The sequence below is a fragment of the Colias philodice genome, chromosome 19 (assembly GCF_061535455.1).
Source record: "Colias philodice isolate Cphi_HAF_F1 chromosome 19, ilColPhil1 Martin Lab GWU primary, whole genome shotgun sequence".
NCBI classification, from domain to species: Eukaryota; Metazoa; Arthropoda; class Insecta; order Lepidoptera; family Pieridae; genus Colias; species Colias philodice.
The window spans coordinates 5,010,547-5,029,664 of record NC_143104.1 but is presented as its reverse complement, the minus strand read 5'-3'; the positions used below and the strand labels follow the sequence as shown (position 1 = coordinate 5,029,664).

At 34.0% G+C, this 19,118-nt stretch overlaps 1 protein-coding gene across 3 annotated transcripts in view; it reads left to right on the top strand.

The window, feature by feature from the left end:
* The first annotated feature begins 3,696 nt into the window (after nt 1–3,696).
* Nucleotides 3,697–19,118, top strand: part of Dhc64C (dynein heavy chain, cytoplasmic) — a 40,048-nt gene continuing 24,626 nt past the window's right edge. For all 3 annotated transcript variants that reach the window (XM_089707046.1, XM_089707044.1, XM_089707045.1), the window contains exons 1-36: nt 3,697–4,045; nt 4,264–4,334; nt 4,683–4,885; nt 5,325–5,462; nt 5,872–5,989; nt 6,253–6,366; nt 6,588–6,760; nt 6,945–7,065; nt 7,196–7,317; nt 7,423–7,564; nt 7,867–7,974; nt 8,168–8,273; nt 8,563–8,762; nt 10,526–10,661; nt 10,796–10,902; nt 11,010–11,173; nt 11,251–11,356; nt 12,343–12,498; nt 12,670–12,849; nt 12,989–13,132; nt 13,353–13,498; nt 13,732–13,881; nt 14,029–14,121; nt 14,202–14,416; nt 14,661–14,787; nt 14,902–15,004; nt 15,250–15,472; nt 15,803–15,950; nt 16,033–16,138; nt 16,230–16,307; nt 16,542–16,673; nt 16,780–16,926; nt 17,031–17,203; nt 17,362–17,529; nt 17,621–17,786; nt 18,645–18,830. In XM_089707046.1, the coding sequence (XP_089563172.1) occupies nt 3,805–4,045; nt 4,264–4,334; nt 4,683–4,885; nt 5,325–5,462; nt 5,872–5,989; nt 6,253–6,366; nt 6,588–6,760; nt 6,945–7,065; nt 7,196–7,317; nt 7,423–7,564; nt 7,867–7,974; nt 8,168–8,273; nt 8,563–8,762; nt 10,526–10,661; nt 10,796–10,902; nt 11,010–11,173; nt 11,251–11,356; nt 12,343–12,498; nt 12,670–12,849; nt 12,989–13,132; nt 13,353–13,498; nt 13,732–13,881; nt 14,029–14,121; nt 14,202–14,416; nt 14,661–14,787; nt 14,902–15,004; nt 15,250–15,472; nt 15,803–15,950; nt 16,033–16,138; nt 16,230–16,307; nt 16,542–16,673; nt 16,780–16,926; nt 17,031–17,203; nt 17,362–17,529; nt 17,621–17,786; nt 18,645–18,830 (5,211 nt within the window). In that variant the 5' untranslated portion in view covers nt 3,697–3,804. The remainder of the gene's footprint in view (nt 4,046–4,263; nt 4,335–4,682; nt 4,886–5,324; nt 5,463–5,871; nt 5,990–6,252; nt 6,367–6,587; nt 6,761–6,944; nt 7,066–7,195; nt 7,318–7,422; nt 7,565–7,866; nt 7,975–8,167; nt 8,274–8,562; nt 8,763–10,525; nt 10,662–10,795; nt 10,903–11,009; nt 11,174–11,250; nt 11,357–12,342; nt 12,499–12,669; nt 12,850–12,988; nt 13,133–13,352; nt 13,499–13,731; nt 13,882–14,028; nt 14,122–14,201; nt 14,417–14,660; nt 14,788–14,901; nt 15,005–15,249; nt 15,473–15,802; nt 15,951–16,032; nt 16,139–16,229; nt 16,308–16,541; nt 16,674–16,779; nt 16,927–17,030; nt 17,204–17,361; nt 17,530–17,620; nt 17,787–18,644; nt 18,831–19,118) is intronic.

Here is a 19,118-nt window from a genome sequence, read left to right as displayed (position 1 = left end):
TTTGTCCGAATAACGCGGCTCAACTCAAAGCCGCCCTCTATACCTACTCAGTTTGTACGAAAGATTGTGTAGTCAGCAGGTTTGTATTTTAAGATTTTATCACAATAGAAAGGATAATTATAATTTATGCAATTACAATATTGAGATACTTATTTAAAAAAAGCAATTGTAGGTATTTATGTACTCTAAGTAGGTGTAACTTTTCAACTACTTAGGTACCTACATAATCTTTCTTATTTCTAATGTGAAATTACAATGGATACTGCGACATCAATTGTGAGTTTCAATACATGATATCAATAAGAGTAGATATTTTTACTCGAATTCCAAGTCCGAATAACGACAGCAAACAGAGAAAGTTCTATCGAAATCGTATTAAACTACCTATGCGTCGTACCATATTTCAAGTAAAACAAGAAAAGGGGGATTCAACCTGAATATGTGCTCAAGGTGTCGGTATTCAGTGAAGCGAACTTAAAGGAGCGAACTTCGCGAATTCGCCCCCGGGGCCGATCCAACTTCTCTGTTGCAATAAATAAGGATTTTAGCGACAAATTACCACCCAAAGCGGTTCACCCTTTCTAGGAAAGTTTAGAACTACTTAAAATGGGATACGCAGTCGTAATCGTTTGGCACCAATAGGTACAGACGGCGAGTTTTGAGTGTTTTTTGGGAAACTTTTCTAAGTGGTTTCGATTTTATATATAAAAAAGCTCTATGTCCGATCATTAAATTGGATAAACTTCTTGTTCAGGCTGTTTTTCTACGTGTTCTGATTAATTTTCTGATTGTAAATAAATTACTCAATCCGGCTTTCTTGTCCCAAACCCTATGTAATGTCCCAATGCCTATTCAGAGAATTTAGATTGGTATAAATTTAGAAGATTAAATAGGTTCAAACGATAATACATTCATGATCAGATTAACGCATGTACCTACCTACCTTAATATAATATATTATGTAAATCAATCAACTTGCTAATAGATATCTTGTCTATTAGATTAAATCATATAACGAGCAGAAGCGAAATTAATAATATTTTCCAGTGAATATATAATCGTACCTGCAGTCAATTCATGTCGTTATAAATACTTATACATAATTTAAGTAGGTACTACAATCAAATAATGATTTAATTGTTACCCGTCTATTTTTTTTAAAACAAAATTATATTTCAATAATTAAGTACATTAAGTAGGTACTAAAAAGTGAAGTCCCGTGTATCCTATGTGGGGCTGATGCATTATAGGTACATTAATTATTTTACTGAATATGGACAACTAGGTGAATCAGCCTTCTATGTTCCAGCCCTGCAGACCGTAACTTTTTGATCTACTACGTGTTAATCACTGTACCACGCACTATATCCACTGTACTGGTTATAATTAAATAATAAAATGTTTCATCATGGACATAATATATTTGAAACAAATTCAAATGCATTTATTATATAAGGTACCTAAATCAAATTTACTCCTCAACAAAAACTCTACAAAGAGAAAAAGCGTTTGATTAAAAACTAACTAGGTATTTAAACTGTCAACTCCGGCATTTCTTCAGAACCTATCTGAAGCTTTGTTCCAGAGAGCATAATAAAGACATTTTCCAGGGTGATAGAGCGTCCGATATCTTATTACAGCGAGCTTGTAAACTGTCGAAACGCTCCTCGAATCACTGCCTTTATGGCCTGCGCCGCCGATATTCACCTCCGAGAACATTTATAATGGATCTCAATATAATGCAAAATGTACCTTAGGTGTATGACTATATAGTTTAAAGCTATTTGTGTGTCAGAGCAAATAGTAACAGACTGATATAGGCAGATTTTTTGTTGACTATGACGGATAAAGCAAAGCAGAGGAGGCAACTTGATTGAAAATCCCGTTAAAGGGAAAGAGGTACGCTAAGAGGCCTTGTGATTTGTCTATCCTTCAACGTATTATTCTATCCTATCAATACAAAAAAAAATTAACGAATACATTATTGATCATTTTATAATAATAATATAAAAAATACTTCTACTTACGTCATTAAACAACGAAATAAATACATATATGTATACCTATGTATACTTAGTATGTACATTAACGTACTTTGAAATAACTAATAAGTACAATATAATATTATCTTCGAAGATGCGGGTACTTGCTTGGACTAGGTAGTGTACACATAATAAATATGTACAAACATTGTGAACTGCTTCAATTTAGTAATGTAAATTATTGTTAGTGGCATTATTCATTATAATCATCATATTATGTGTAATGTATATTATTTATAGATGATTACATAATAATATAAATACACATAATAATGCATATATACATTTTACATATTGATAAAGCCAGACTTTGTTTTCCCTTTTAAGTTTTAAATTTAAATATTTTTTACCGATACATAATTCGTGAGATGGTGCAAAGTCAAACAAAATCAATAACTATTATAGTAACTATATATATGTCGTGGCCATATCGTAAATTTGCTCATTTCATGATATGATTGGCCATTTCACGAAATGGTCGCATTTCATGAAATGGCCAATTTAGTTTGGCCACATCATGATGTGGCTTGAGCAGATCAATGATAAGAAATCGTTTCACGATATGGCCAACTAAACGCGCGGTTTTTTCATGAAATGATCAAAATTATTTGATCATATCGTAACATAGTTACATTTATCATTGGTAGAGGCGCTGCAAGCTCTGTTTATGTGATAAAATGGCGGCCGCTGGCGAATATTTAATTATTCGCAGTTAAAAACTTCATAATTCGTTTAATAACAATATGAAGAAAGTCATAGCAAAGAATTTACGACGGTTCGAGTACTATGGAAAATGTGGATGCATTTTTTCTTTTAGGATATAATATATTTATAGATCCTACTATAGTATTATAATTGTTTGTTTTTTAAAAAGCGATCCGGCTCTGGCACTCTCCGGCCGCTGCCGTGGCACGCTCGCTTTGCTCGCTCGGCTCGTGCGTTGTTTATCAAAGTCTAACCTAACCTAACCTAACTGTTTTTTATTGCAAAAACGATTCGCTTCTAGCATTCGCCGGCCGCTGCCGCGGCACTAACTTAAATGACATTAAACAAGTTTTTAGAATATTCTGAATTTTTTTTAATGTTTTATGGACTCTTTATATTTTATACGATCTGGCCAAATGTGGATGGCCAAATCGTGAAACGTTGACGATTTAACGATCAGATCAAACTATGTTGGCCATTTCATGAAATGCGACCATTTCGTGAAATGATCGATCATATCATGAAATGAGCAAATCTACGATATGGCCACGACATATATACCATTTCAAACATCTTGACAAACATCAATGATTGGTTCTGTTGTCAAAACGTTAGACAATGACCATTTATTTACCATTGGGAGACCTCTCGCTCGGACCGTTTTTCTCTGTTGTCTAGATACTAGTCCCGAACTCTATATTGTACAATATTTCCGAGAGACATGCTATATTTTATTTTGTTTTTATATCGAGTAAACCCGGGTGGATCTGGGATAAGCGGCTAGTTATGGATTTATAGACGACCAAATAGTAAGATACCAAGCCAAAAAAAAATAACGGGTATTAATTTTGACATTGACATCAACAGCTGGCTCTTGTCTATGGATTATGACTCACGAATTGTCAAGCATTGCACAAATTCCTCTATATTACTATACTCTTTGACAAATTCTGTCAAACTGAAAAAGCCGTCTGCGGCGTTGTATTCATCGTTGCAGTTAAATTATTGATTTCTCTTACCTATTGGAATAAAGAACACCCAATTATTCCATATCACAATGGGAGACTCCCTTGACGGGAGTGAAAATGCCCCAGAGGCTCAAAATGTAGTCGTAGTAGACTTTCAAGACTTTGCAAATTATCTTCGTCGAGCTGCAACGGTACTTTTACCGGAGGATGACATCGTGCCACCGGCATTGAACGCTGCACTTGATGATAAAGTCAACCAAGATTGCATTAGAAAATTCATATCGGATCCTCAAGTCTCGTCACTTTACGTGCAGAGGTTTTCGCTAAAAGGTATGAAAAAAACAACGACCCACCCAATCAATACAATGCTGACGTAGTTTATGTAAATTAAGTATCTACCCTTCTTTGGAATAAGCTATAATTTTATTCCATTGAATATGAATTATTATAAATAAACGACAGGATAATAAAAATAGACATCTTTAACTAAATAGCAAGCAAAAACATAGATAGGTAAAGATTATAAACTTAGAAATTTTATTTTATAGAAGATGACAGTGAGCAGCCAACTGAAGGAGAAGAGGAGAAGGAAGCAGTATCATATCAAATCAGCACTGAGGTATCACATTTTAATTATAAAACAAATATTGAGTGTTGCATTTACCCCATTACCAAACATTCCAATATGATCAATTTAAAATAAAATAATTTCTATATCAGTTTTTAATTAGATTACGTACTCACTCTTACTCTTATTTCTAATAAAATATAAAACTCAGCAACTCAATAAAAAAATAGGTTAACAACACAATGGTGACGTTATGTTCTTCTATATCAGAATAATTTAAATACAACACATCTCTTCATCTATTGGTTATTCTAACTAAATGCAAAGAAGAAGAAAAAAAACATTTTATTAACAACAGCTTCCATTAGAAGACAGAATTTTAAAACACACTTCTTATAGGTACATTTCACATCACCAAGAGTGGCTGCGTTTGTGTGCATCAAGCGAGGACAGGTGATTGAAGCTGACAAGTCCATCCACAGCCAGCTGCGTCTCATCAACCTGTCTGATGGCTCACCATATGAAACACTCCATGCTTTTATCAGCAAAACCATGGCACCATTCTTCAAGAGCTATGTCAAGGAAAGTGGGAGAGCAGACAGGTAACTTAATATATTTTATGAATTCTATATAATATGAATAAACTTAATAGGCAGATGTAGTTCTTGTTGTATTGTCTCATTTTGATCCATAATATGACAAAGAACTAACTAAATTACGAATGCATAGTTTCTGCGGCCAATCAAACAGTGTTTATATTATTTGATTCATTAACCCATTGACCACCGAGCGCCCCGATCGGGGCGCGACACAATAGATTATCTATTGTGTTAAATGTTGATGTCACATAGTATGCATGTGTAGTTCTTGTGTCTAGTTCTTGTCATAGTATGCAATGTGTAGAGTTCCACTGGCCAAGGAAACAGCGGTTATATAATTTGATTCATTAAATAAAAAGTCAAATACAAAACGCATTTAAAAGGATTACCCTTATAGCTTTGATACACTAATTTCTATAAATGTTATTTTTTTCCATAACAGAGATGGAGACAAGATGGCACCATCAGTTGAGAAGAAAATAGCCGAGTTGGAAATGGGGCTCTTGCACCTTCAACAGAATATTGACATTCCAGAAATTACTTTGCCTGTCCATCCATTGGTCGCTGCAGTTATAAAAAGGTAAACTAATAAAGTAAATTGTATAAAATAATATTTTATATGTGAATACTTTGTAACAAACATGTCTAAGTTAAAATAAAATTTAGAATTGTGTCATAATATAGCTAATTATGGCCTATAAATTAAACTACATATAAATGTTGCTGAAGAACTGATCTATAAAAAAAATTGGTTGTCTGTAAAGTCGGTTTACTGACGATAGTCGAACGTGACAACGTCCGATTGTGCTTCTTTGTCGTTCGTTCCGCGCTCTCGCTTGCACTTCAAGCCTTACATGGAACGCCTCAGAGCGAGGTAACGCCGCATGAGTCATGTTTTTTCGTGCGTGCAGCCGGCTCTATCGAATTATAAGACGTTGTCACGTCAAAAAGAAAATGAGTACATAATATAAGTAATGTTTTGATTTTAGAGCTGCTGATGAAGGTCGTAAACCTAGAGTAGCTGATTTTGGTGATAAAGTAGAAGATTCAACATTCCTAAATCAGCTACAAAATGGAGTCAATCGTTGGATCAAAGAAATTCAAAAGGTAATGTAATTTCACATGTAAAATTCCAATTAATATTTGCAAATAAGATTCTAATAGTCACTAGGATTTATTCAATTCATCAAAAATAAGAAATTTAAACACATTCTTGTTGGTAAAAAGAGAAAAATAAACTATTTTAAAAATTTGTAGTCATACAAAAATCCTGTTTTTCCAATTTGAAATAAATCCAATAAGAAATGTATTTTCTCTTTTAAAGAACAACATTTAAAATACATACATCTTATAAATTATACTTGTTTCAGGTAACCAAATTGGACCGTGACCCATCCAATGGCACAGCTTTACAAGAGATCTCATTCTGGCTCAATTTGGAAAGAGCCCTTCATCGCATTCAGGAGAAACGTGAAAGCATTGAAGTAAGTATTATTCTTCTCAAACTCAAACATTTATTTATTCAACTAGACTTAATTATGAGCGCTTTTGCATCGTCAAAATACGTCAAAGTAATAATTTATCACTTTAATATAACATTTTACTGGAAAATAATGATAGTAATATTTAAAAATGATTTGCCTCTTTAAAAATTAATCAATGTATAAATATTATAATGTATTGAACTTATTTATCTTTTCTGTAGGTGGCTTTGACACTTGAGATTCTGAAGTACGGCAAGCGTTTCCATGCCACAGTATCATTTGATACTGACACAGGTCTCAAACAGGCTCTTGCTACAGTCTCTGACTACAATCCTCTTATGAAAGACTTTCCTATTAATGATCTATTGAGTGCTACAGAACTTGAAAGAATCAGGTAAGATTTTTACTTAAATTATATGCAAAGACTAAAAGTAAAAAATATCTAAAAACTCAAAAAACACTTTCTATAAGTTATTTGTGTGAAAAATATGACATTATAATGGTTTTTTTTTTTTAATTTCAATTATAATTTGATATACTTTTTTACAAGTATGACTAAGAAAATGTTTTGTTACTAGATTGGCAGTCCAACAAATATTCTCTCACTTGCGTAAGATCCGTTCAACGAAGTATCCCATTCAACGCGGCTTACGACTCGTCGAAGCTATATCGCGTGATTTGGGCCAACAGCTTCTCAAGGTAATAAATAAAATGCATAAAATTTTAAATCATTAATAATTTAAATAATATGCATAAAATTAAATAATAACTATGAATTGAATCAATACATGTCATACAAATAACAAAAATGTGTTATAATTATTATTAGGTTCTTGGCACTCGACGACTGATGCATATTCCCTTTGAAGATTTTGAAAAAGTGATGACACAGTGTTTCGAAGTTTTCTCTTGTTGGGATGATGAGTACGAGAAACTTCAAGGTTTATTGAGGTCAGTATCAAGAACATCCTCCAGAGAAAATAATATTATTTAGATAAAAAAATTTTGACATTATGTAAAATTTATTTGAATTTAATATATTTTCTTAATGTACAGGGATATAGTTAAAAAGAAGCGAGATGAACATCTTAAAATGGTGTGGCGTGTGTCTCCCTCACACAAGAGGCTCCAAGCGCGGATGGAACACATGCGCCGATTCCGCAGACATCATGAACAACTACGCACTGTGATGTTGAGGGTATGTTGTTATTAAAATAAATACAAGTTATATATTATAACAGAACAATAAGGCCTAGATTTCATCCTGATACCAGATATGATAAGTTATTGCTTTTTTAAAATACTGTAAATGTATAAAGTGTCAATTTTATATCTTCCCTTAACTTCCTGTTGTCTGGCAATTGAATACATTCATATTTATTATATTTGCCCTATTTTATACTTACTTAAATTTTTTCACATAGCTGATTACGTGGCTAAATGTATAGCTCAAAAATACAACATTTTGTTATATATACCCTATCTATTTACAATTTTCAGGTATTGCGTCCCCGCGCCACACCCGCAGCTGAAACTGGCGGTAGCGGCGAGCCGGCACAACCACACTCTTTGCCCATGGATGCCGCTGATGCTAACGCTATTGCTGAGGTCAATATTTAGTGTCTAATTAATTATTATTATTTATAAGTTTAACTGACAAATACTTTATTTTTTAAATATGCAATCTATTCAAAACAAAAATTAAAGAAATTTTAGTTTTTTTCTTGAAAAAATTCAGTCAGCTATGTGAATAATATATATTATGGATAACGTTTCCTACCTCATGAATATAATTGTTCAGGTGAATCTTGCGTACGAAAATGTCAAAGAAGTGGACTGCCTGGATATTTCTCGTGAAGGCTGCGACGCTTGGGAAGCGGCTGTACGACGATATGAGGATAGGATCGGTGAGCTTACAAATTTCTATCATATTCTATCACAGCGAAATCTTTCTCAAGGCATTTTTGAAATCCCAAACATGATCTAATGAAACTAAAATATTCATTTATAATAGCGTGAAGAACGTGAACGAAATGTTCCGCATCTTCATGCGGTTCAACGCGTTATTCTTGCGTGCCAATAACACTATCAACACAAACATTTGAGTCACAATAATGACCTAATTAAACCAAAATAATATACCGGCTGAATTGAAAACCTCCTCCTTTTTTAAGTCGGTTAAAAATCTTTCTCCAGACCGCGTAGAGACGCGCATAACAGCGCACCTCCGCGACCAACTCGGTACAGCTAAGAACGCAAACGAAATGTTCCGCATCTTCTCCCGATTTAATGCGTTGTTCGTGCGCCCGCACATACGTGGTGCGATACGCGAGTACCAGACTCAGTTGATACAGCGCGTGAAGGACGATATTGAAGCGCTGCATGAGAAGTTTAAGGTACGTGCTTTTTGTATGTAGGTATGTGATTTTGATAGTCCTACCGGTACACTCATACATGTGAAAATATTGTGTAAGTGTTTATTAGAATTTAATAAAAGAAATTCACTTATCTTTAAAACTTGAATGAATTAAAAGTGAATTGTTTGAACTGCTTCATTTTTTTTTGAAATTAGTTTTATTATTTAGCCTTTATTTTGAACTAATTTCTATGCACTTCTTAACTTGAAAGAACACTTACAAAAATTCTATTAAGGTATAAATCAATTTTATCGGTAGAAGGAGTAGTAGGTCTATGGGTATAACCGCGAAAAATTGTACATGAATTATTTTTTCAATGTTCCCATTTTATTTCTCATATGGCATCAACGTTTTTTGACAATAAGTGTTTTGTTAGATATGTAATAAAAGGTATGCTTGTGTTCTTTTAGATTATTTCATAAAACTCAATCTATCTCTTGCAGAAATATTTTATTTTATATTTTTTTTACTGGCTCCACTTTTATGTCCATATAAAAAATATTTGTCCACCTAACACCCTTGTGATAAAAACTGATAACCCCTACGAAATGGTATGACTGACTCGCATTTTTATGAAAAATTTAAGTTATTCGGTTCTTATTCAACATGTACATAAAAATCTTTTAATGCACAAGGCCAATCGATTTTTTATTATTATTTTAAAAACTGTCCACTTTTTTTATACGTGTGTAACGTCACGTATGTAACGTCTCTAACTGCCATACTATAAGAATTATCAGAATCCTTCTCTTATTTTCTTAAGTGGCAACACTATTTGGCATGCTGGCAACATTTAAAAAACAAATGCAGCCATTTTTTCTTTGAGAGAAATGGTGTTTTGTGTTGATGTTAGATTTGTCGCTCGAAAAAAGGGTATTTAAAGTGTTCGATTGCGAGGTAAGTATATATATTCTGTCTTATTATTATAAATCTTTACGTAGGTTTACTATAAAACTAAAGAATCAGACTACTTCGTGGTTCTTAGCATTCACAATCGAGTAGTAATTTTAATTTAAGGTTATGTCGCCCGCATTTTTTGTCATGATTGTAACGATGTGTAACGAAATGTGTTACGTTACAGTCATGACATATTGTTAGGCTTAGAACACATAGGTCTATTAAAAAATTGCGCGAAAAAAGGACGATAATATTTTCAAATCTAAACGGCTGAACGGATTTTGATGTGCAAGATATCATTGGATTGGTCTTTATCTATAGTTTTCCATTAGCTTAATATGTTTTACCTGATTGTACAAAAAGGAATAAAATAAAATAATTAATAAAAAATGTATGCGTGTACTAGAGTACACGCGTAAGAAGTGAAACTTCTTTATGACCTTAAAAATGTCACGAGTATGGCGTAACGCAAAAATGTCACGCGTACGGCGTAACGCAAAAATGTCACGCGTACGGCGTAACGCAAAAATGTTACACTAAATTTTTGTCCAACCCCGATAAAGAAGTTTCACTTCAAAAAAATAAAAAAACTGACACTGCAAATTCATAACACGCAGTCGGAGGCTATATATAAGATGTATAGAATGGGTAGAGGCCTGTTATATGTACTAAGCTTTATAATGGTCATGTAAGTAACATTCAGTCATGTATGTAACGTTTGTTATGATGTCATGAATGTAACGGTACAATTTTTCGCGGTCATACCCCTATATCAACTTCTGTTGTATTTTTGTCTCATACAATGTATGTATTGGAAGTGTATAACATTGAATGACAATTAACAGGTTCAATACCCACAATCGAAATGCTCCCGACTGTCTCTGGTTCGAGACTTGCCGCCAGTTGCTGGTTCTATTATCTGGGCCAAACAGATCGATCACCAACTTACCGCTTACCTGAAGCGAGTGGAAGATGTACTTGGTGAGATATATTAAGTGGTCATAATTTTAAATGAAACTAGGATAATATTTTGTATTGACCTTGCCTATTATGACACATTCGTTTCATTATCATTTACTGTAATCATTTTCATTTAACAACATATTTTTTTTTAGGTAAGGGTTGGGAAAACCACATTGAAGGTCAAAAGCTAAAAGCCGACGGTGACAGTTTTCGTTTGAAGCTCGACACACAAGAAGTATTTGATGATTGGGCTCGCAAGGTAAGTTATTTATATAATGTAACTTAAATTATTGCCTTCTTATAATTAGCTTGTTTTATTACCTTTCCATAAATTATTTTGTATATGAAATTGTGTTTGTGTTACAGGTTCAACAACGAAACCTTGGAGTTTCTGGTCGCATATTCGCCATAGAGTCGGTTCGCGCTCGTTCAAGCAAAACCGGTACTATATTGAAACTTAAAGTGAACTTTCTACCTGAGATCATTACTCTGTACAAAGAAGTCCGCAATTTGAAGAACTTGGGCTTCAGGTTTGTTTATATCATATTAAAGAAATATTTATGTATGTAAAAAACAGTCTGTGTGATTATTATGTTGTTGTTTACAGAGTACCTTTAGCGATTGTTAACAAAGCCCATCAAGCCAATCAACTATATCCCTTCGCTATTTCGCTCATTGAAAGTGTGCGCACTTACGAACGCACTTTGGAAAAGGTTTGTATCTTTATTGTAATCTATTTACACATAATATGTAAAACACGCATTTAAGAACGCGTCCAATAAGAGTCAATGAAAGGCAATTACAGGCTTTAATATAACTTTGAACTTGTTATACTTAGTTTTAAAATAAATAAAAGAGAAAATATTATGTATCAAGTTCTATCCAATAAGAAAACTGCTCTTATCGTTCATTGGCTCTCAGTTGCGTATTCAAACACGCGTAAATCACGGTTAGCTTAGAATACCACTATTAGAGCGCAACACCATAATGTCCCCATGTTTATTACATTTTGTATTTATTCAGTTGAGTATATTGTTACGTAACATAGGTTTAATAAAACGAGTTCAAACTTTATTTCACAACATTGAAACCATATACGAGTAGTTCAATCGTTTGAAAATTCCAATACTTTAAATTATTTGCTCTTCATCTTCATAATTATAAAATAATTAGATGAATCGATTTATTCATCGTATTGTATGAAAGTAACAGATCCGTAGATTTTGATAATAATGTTATTACCATTGTGCATACATAGTGAGTACTAAAACATAACAATTCAATTTGAAAAACACTAAGACACGTATTTTTTCACGCAGCTAAATAATAGGAATCATACAAAGGTAGTTTTGGTTTTTACTAACGATAAGCATGTTTTCTTTATCGCTTTGTTTATTTTCGTTGCAGACATTTTTTGTGTGTTTTTACTTTTTGCTACATTTTTTTTATTTATCAAAAAAGTCAATCTCGATAACTATTGACAATTTGATTTCTGTCTAGCTATTAAATAAAATTTACCCGAATCGTTTTAAAAGAAAAGAAATCCAGTTATTTTTGCTAGCATCTGTTCTAATTATCCTACAGTCTAGTTCCTTCTATTTCTCCTTCTTTATCAACTTATTGTATTTTATGTTAGTGTGAACAAATTGACATTTTTAACCAATATATCCAGGATATTAACAAGTAGTTTTTAAAATAGATCCGTGACAAGGCGTCCATCATACCTTTAGTAGCTGGTCTCCGTCGCGATGTGTTGCACCAAGTATCGGAAGGAATGGCGCTCGTATGGGAGTCCTACAAGCTCGATCCATACGTTCAGAAATTGAGCGAAGTCGTGCTCCTCTTCCAAGAAAAGGTAAATTAATGTACTTTTTTACTTTAAGTAGAAAAGACTATAATTTTCATTGAGTGATAAATGTTAACTTTATGTTTTTATTATTAGTCAGTGGTCTATATTAACACAATACAGCCTTTTCCAGTTTTTTTTTGTTTTTTTTTAGATAATTAAATGTTTGGCTCCTTTCAGGTTGAAGATCTACTGGCGGTCGAAGAACAGATTTCTGTAGATGTGCGGTCATTGGAAACCTGCCCGTACTCCGCACAGAGCCTGGCTGATATCTTGATCCGTTTGCAAAGAGCTATTGATGAACTTTCGCTCAGACAATACAGCAACCTGCATTTGTGGGTCCAGCGTCTTGATGAAGAGGTAAAGTACATTAAAAATCATACACGCATATGAATTCTTTACATAAAACCATACCTATTGTAGAAGAAAATTTAATTGAGTTAAATTCATTATAGGGTTAGAAAGAAACTTTTTTCTACAATAATGGTTATACTTTCAGGTTGAGAAAAGCTTGGCAGCTCGTCTACAAGCCGGTGTGGAAGCATGGACTGGAGCACTACTCGGAAAAACAAATGAAATGGACCTCTCTATGGATACTTATTCACCAGCCGAACCTACTCACAAGCCTGGCGGTGAGCCGCAGGTACGACATAACTTAAATAATAATAATTATGTGAAATAATTACTGATCCCTATTATCTTACGAAAAATTCAAAGTTGCACTACATAATAGATTCGAAGAATATATCAGACCGTACATTAAGATAACAATGTCTTCTATATTAATAACATAACTGGTAGATATAGTGTTTTTTTATTACATTTCTTAATCGACAATAATAAAACTCATTTAATTTGTTCAGATTGCTCGCGTAGTACACGAGGTGCGAATCACAAACCAACAAATGTATTTGTTCCCCTCGCTGGAGGAAGCGCGTTTCCAACTGATGAGGCAGATGTTCGCCTGGCAGGCCATTGTTACTAGCCAGCATCGCTTGCAGAGCACAAGGTTTGTGTCTAAACTAGATAATATCTAGATTCTAGATTAAAGAGTATTAAAAAAGTTACATTTTTCTAATTTAGTAAATGATATCTAGCCTACTATTTTAACGTCAAATGAAACTTCTGCTATTTTATATAAATAATATTAAAATTTAAAGTTATTAGTTAGGTACTCGATATTATGCAAAAAACGTATCTATTTAAAATAACAATTATTTTAATTATTCCATTACATTTAAGATACCAAGTGGGTGTGGCTCCGGCCCAAACAGCCACGTATAGGAATCTGTTGACAAAATTGCCAGGAGGTTCTTCGCCGCTAGAGAACGCATACGGCGCTATTGAGCAGAAAATATCGCAAGTGCGGGAATACGTCGACGAGTGGTTGCGGTAAGATTTCAAATATTCATTTATCATTTATTTATAGCGTCGCGGCAGTGTATACTACTATTTATACCCTTACTGGGAACCAAAAAACTATATTGCTTTTATTTTAAGACGAATAATTAAATTGATATTATACTTATTTTCATTTAGCTACCAAGCGCTATGGGATCTTCAACCTGAAAGCTTGTACGGCCGTCTCGGCGAAGACATCACACTGTGGATCAAATGTCTTAATGACATCAAGTAAGTATCCTTAATCCAATTGATATTTTTATCCAACTTTTTTTATTATAGTACTTTATGTAACTTTTGTATTTGAACAGGAAATCGCGTACAACATTCGACACGTCAGATACTCGTCGTGAATACGGTCCCGTAGTTATCGACTTCGCTCGTGTGCAAAGTAAAGTGGCGCTAAAGTATGATGCCTGGCATAAGGAGGTGCTCGGCAAGTTTGGAGCCCTACTAGGAGGCGAAATGGTACAATTCCATGGAAGATTGGCTAAATCTAGGGGACAACTTGAACAGCAAACTATAGGTATGTTGCATTATTCTACAGCTATATAGCTATTTAAGACCTGTTGTTAAGGCAAGTATTGATTTGAGATAAATAATATATTATTTATCTCAAATCGAGATAAATTATATCTATAAAAAAATTGTACCGTCGTATTCTTAACACTTCAGAGATAAGTTTGTCAATTTCTGTATCCCGAATGATTATATTAGTGAATGTATTATTTTTGGATATTAAAAATAAACTACTAAAATTCGATCTATAGAAGCCGCATCCACTAGCGACGCTGTATCGCTCATCACGTACGTGCAACAACTGAAGCGAGAGGTGTTGGCTTGGGAGAAACAAGTTGACATTTATAGAGAAGCCCAGCGTATTCTCGAGAGGCAAAGGTAGTAATCAAACCGAAAAATAAAAAAAAATAAGTAATTGCTACTAATTTTATTCAGAAATTGAAAACTAAATTATTACAGTCATTAAATTGTTATTTATTTTATCATCCATAGATTCCAATTCCCAACAAATTGGCTGCATGTGGATAACATTGAAGGAGAATGGAGTGCTTTCAACGAAATTATGAGAAGGAAGGATTCGTCTATACAGACCCAAGTATGTTAAATGAACTGGCTTTTAATCCCACAATCAAGTTATGATTGCTTGTTATTTACTTAAATCTTTTAAATGAAAATCAGCTGTAGTAAAAAGGAATATTATTTCATTCTTTAGTTACGTAAAGTATAAAAATATGCCACGAATTGTTTCTAAGTATATTACTTTTAATTCTACCAGTCACATATCCAAGAATTAATCAAAGCTAAATTATCAACCAAGAAATATCGAATTTTTCTCTCCAGGTGGCGTCACTCCAACAAAAGATCGTAGCCGAAGACAAAGCGGTGGAAGCGCGTACAGTGGAGTTCCTCACAGAGTGGGAGCGCAGTAAGCCCACGGATGGTTCCACTAGACCTGAAGATGCACTTACAAGGTTGAATGCTATGGAGACGAGATACACGCGTCTCAAGGATGAAAGAGACAATGTGGCTAAGGCTAAAGAGGCTTTGGAGCTGCATGATACAGGTAGGGGGAAAGTTATGCAAAACTTTAGTAGGGGACTAAACTGTACAACACTGGCTCAATATTGTCAAGTAGAAAAAATTGTCTCAAGACTATTTGATTTTACTTAATAACAAATATTCTGCTTATCTATGAGCTATATAAAAGATTTGATACATATGTTTATCAATTTCGCTCTGCGCGAACTTCAGTTATTATTTATAATTGCAATTACTTCTTAAATAAACAGGATACTTTTCTTGAAAATATCGTACAGGTTCATTATCGTGGTTTTTAACATATTGCTATTACTACGTACACTCATCATACGATTTTACACACACATTTGAACAGGTAGCTCAGTCAACAACGAGCGTATGACTGTTGCTCTGGAAGAACTTCAAGACTTGCGTGGCGTGTGGTCTTCACTTAGCAAGATCTGGACTCAGATTGACGATATCCGTGATAAGCCTTGGCTCTCGGTACAACCAAGAAAACTCAGGTAACTTTTTCAGCAAAGGCAACAAAATTATACATTCTTAAAAGTTAGAACTAGTTAAATTCAATGTTTATTTTTTATATAGACAACAATTGGAAGCTATGTTAAACGAGTTGAAAGAGCTGCCCGCTCGTCTCCGTATGTACGACAGCTACGAGTACGTGCGCAAACTATTACAATCGTACACTAAGGTATTTAATTTTTAAATAAATCAAATTTTAACCTATTAATCTTTCCATATAACATATGAAAGATGACACTAATACAATGTGAAATTTGCAGGTTAATATGTTGATTGTGGAGCTGAAATCTGATGCATTGAAGGAGCGGCACTGGCGCCAACTTTGCCGTGCCCTTAAGGTAATTAATAGTAATTGAATGTATACAGTTCGAAATTACATATTAATTATTACTCAAAGGAAATTGTTTCTGTGAAATTTTTTAGATATCTATTTCCAATTATTTGCGTTTTTACTATGTAAGTATATATTTAAGTTTTTGTTAACATCTTTAAAATAATTTAACTATGTCAATTTATTATTTATACTATTTCTGAAGCGAAATACGTAATAATTTAACTTTAACTCATATTAGGTGGAATGGGCATTATCAGAGCTGACACTAGGACAAGTGTGGGATGCTGACCTGCTGCACAATGAGCACACCGTACGAGATGTCGTTTCCGTCGCACAGGGAGAAATGGCGCTTGAAGAGTTCTTGAAACAGGTCAGATAAATATTTTCACATTAAACCATTCAAAAGAGAAACATACAAAACACTCTTCTCTTTCGTTTTCATTTCAGTTTGTATTAAACATAAACTTCTTTCTTAGGTCCGAGAATCTTGGCAGAGCTATGAACTAGACTTGATCAACTACCAAAATAAGTGCAAGATTATACGCGGCTGGGACGATCTTTTCAATAAAGTCAAGGAACATATTAACAGCGTTGCTGCTATGAAGCTCTCGCCGTATTATAAGGTAATATTTGATTAAAGTTCAATAAAATGGTAATAAAATAATTTGTAGTTATAACGTTTTGCGTTATCGAAAAAATTGCATTATATAATGTCCTGTTTCTTTAGGTATTCGAAGAAGAAGCACTTACCTGGGAAGAGAAACTTAACCGCATTAACGCTCTATTCGACGTGTGGATCGATGTACAACGTCGCTGGGTATACTTGGAGGGAATTTTCAGCGGCTCCGCTGATATTAAGACTCTGCTACCGGTGGAAACTAGTCGCTTCCAAAGTATCAGGTAGATATTTAATTATATGAAAGCTCAATTTGACATTAATTAATTGATAAGAAATTGATCAATTCAACATAATATGTTTTATATTTTGGTCGAAAACCGAAAGCTTTATATAGAAAATAGATTTTTTACATCATAATAATGTTTTATTTACCATCTAGCTCGGAGTTCCTGGGTCTGATGAAAAAGGTGAGCAAATCTCCCATGGTGATGGACGTTTTGAACATTCCCGGAGTACAACGCTCCCTGGAGCGTCTCGCAGATTTACTGGGCAAGATACAGAAAGCGCTTGGAGAATACTTGGAGAGAGAAAGAAGCAGCTTCCCTAGGTAATTAACATTAAAATTTATAAACACAAACTTATAATCTTCAGAAATTAGAACATTGTTCTATAACTAAAACCTTATTATCTTTATACAGATTCTACTTCGTGGGAGATGAAGATCTATTGGAAATTATTGGTAACAGCAAGAACATTGCTCGCCTTCAAAAGCACTTCAAGAAAATGTTTGCGGGTGTCGCCGCTATTATTCTAAACGAAGATAACACCATTATTAATGGTATCGCTTCACGTGAGGGAGAGGAGGTAAATCACTACATAGTATAAAACAAAGTCGCTTTCCCTGTCCCTATGTCCCTATGTCCCTATGTCCCTTTGTACGCTTAAATCTTTGAAACTACGCAACGGATTTTGATGCGGTTTTTTTTAATAGATAGAGTGATTCAAGAGGAAGGTTTATATGTATAATAAGATCCATTAAGTAGTGGAGAAGTACTGTTATTTTTGAGGTTTCTAATGTGATGTCGTAAAAAAATTACATTTATTCCGCTTACATTGCAAACGCAGGCTGAACCCTACGAGTTTTATCAAAATAATGTACTAAGTATTATACACATTGAAAAGGTCTACAGAAAAGTCCGCGATGGTATATGTCTATCTCTTATGGATAACCCACAATAACTTTTTTTTGTCATTTACTTTTTACGACAAATAATGGCTAATTTTCGAAGCGATTTTAACCAATACAGCATTAATCCTTAACCAATTAAATACCATGGATACATTGTTCATTTAATATAGATCTATATGGCCCTTTACACCGTATGATTTAAGTGAATATTTTCGAAGATATTACAGATTTAAAAATTGCGGGACGTAGCGTTTGCGGCCGCCCGGCTATGTATTTTATACCCGTGCGATGCCGGAGCGGGCCGCTATATTTTTATACCTATACAACGTTCACAATTTTTCTGTAGTGTATTTAGTATCAGCATTGCTCCCGTGCGAAGCCGGGGCGGGTCGCTAGTATTTATATAAAACCTTATTTATATGTAAATAACATCTACATTCCGTGGAATTTCTTCTGAAGAATATGCTTGTTTTAAATTTCATAGTTGTTATTATATATCAACAATCTAAATGACTAACTCATTAATATTACAGGTATACTTCACGTCTCCTGTGTCCACAATAGAGAACCCCAAGATCAATTCATGGCTTTCGATGGTGGAGCGCGAAATGCGCGTCACATTGGCTTGCCGTCTCAAAGACGCTGTGGGTGACGTCAAACAGTTCAAAGACGGAAATGTGGACCCGCAGAAGTTTATCGAATGGTGCGATAAATATCAGGTAACCGAATTAAACATTCAACACATAATAATATTTGTTTTATAATACTACTAGCGGTCCGCCCCGGCTTCGCCCGTGGTACATGTTTATGTTTTGTCAACATAAGAACCATCCTGGTACTTCAAGGAATATAATAAAAAAAAATTATCGAAATCGGTCCACCCGTTCTCGAGTTATGCGCTTACCAACACATTTTGCGATTCATTTTTATATTGTAGATAGATATTTCTATTGATAATTTTACGCATACAACAGCCACATAACCCATATTATCTTAAAAAAATAAGT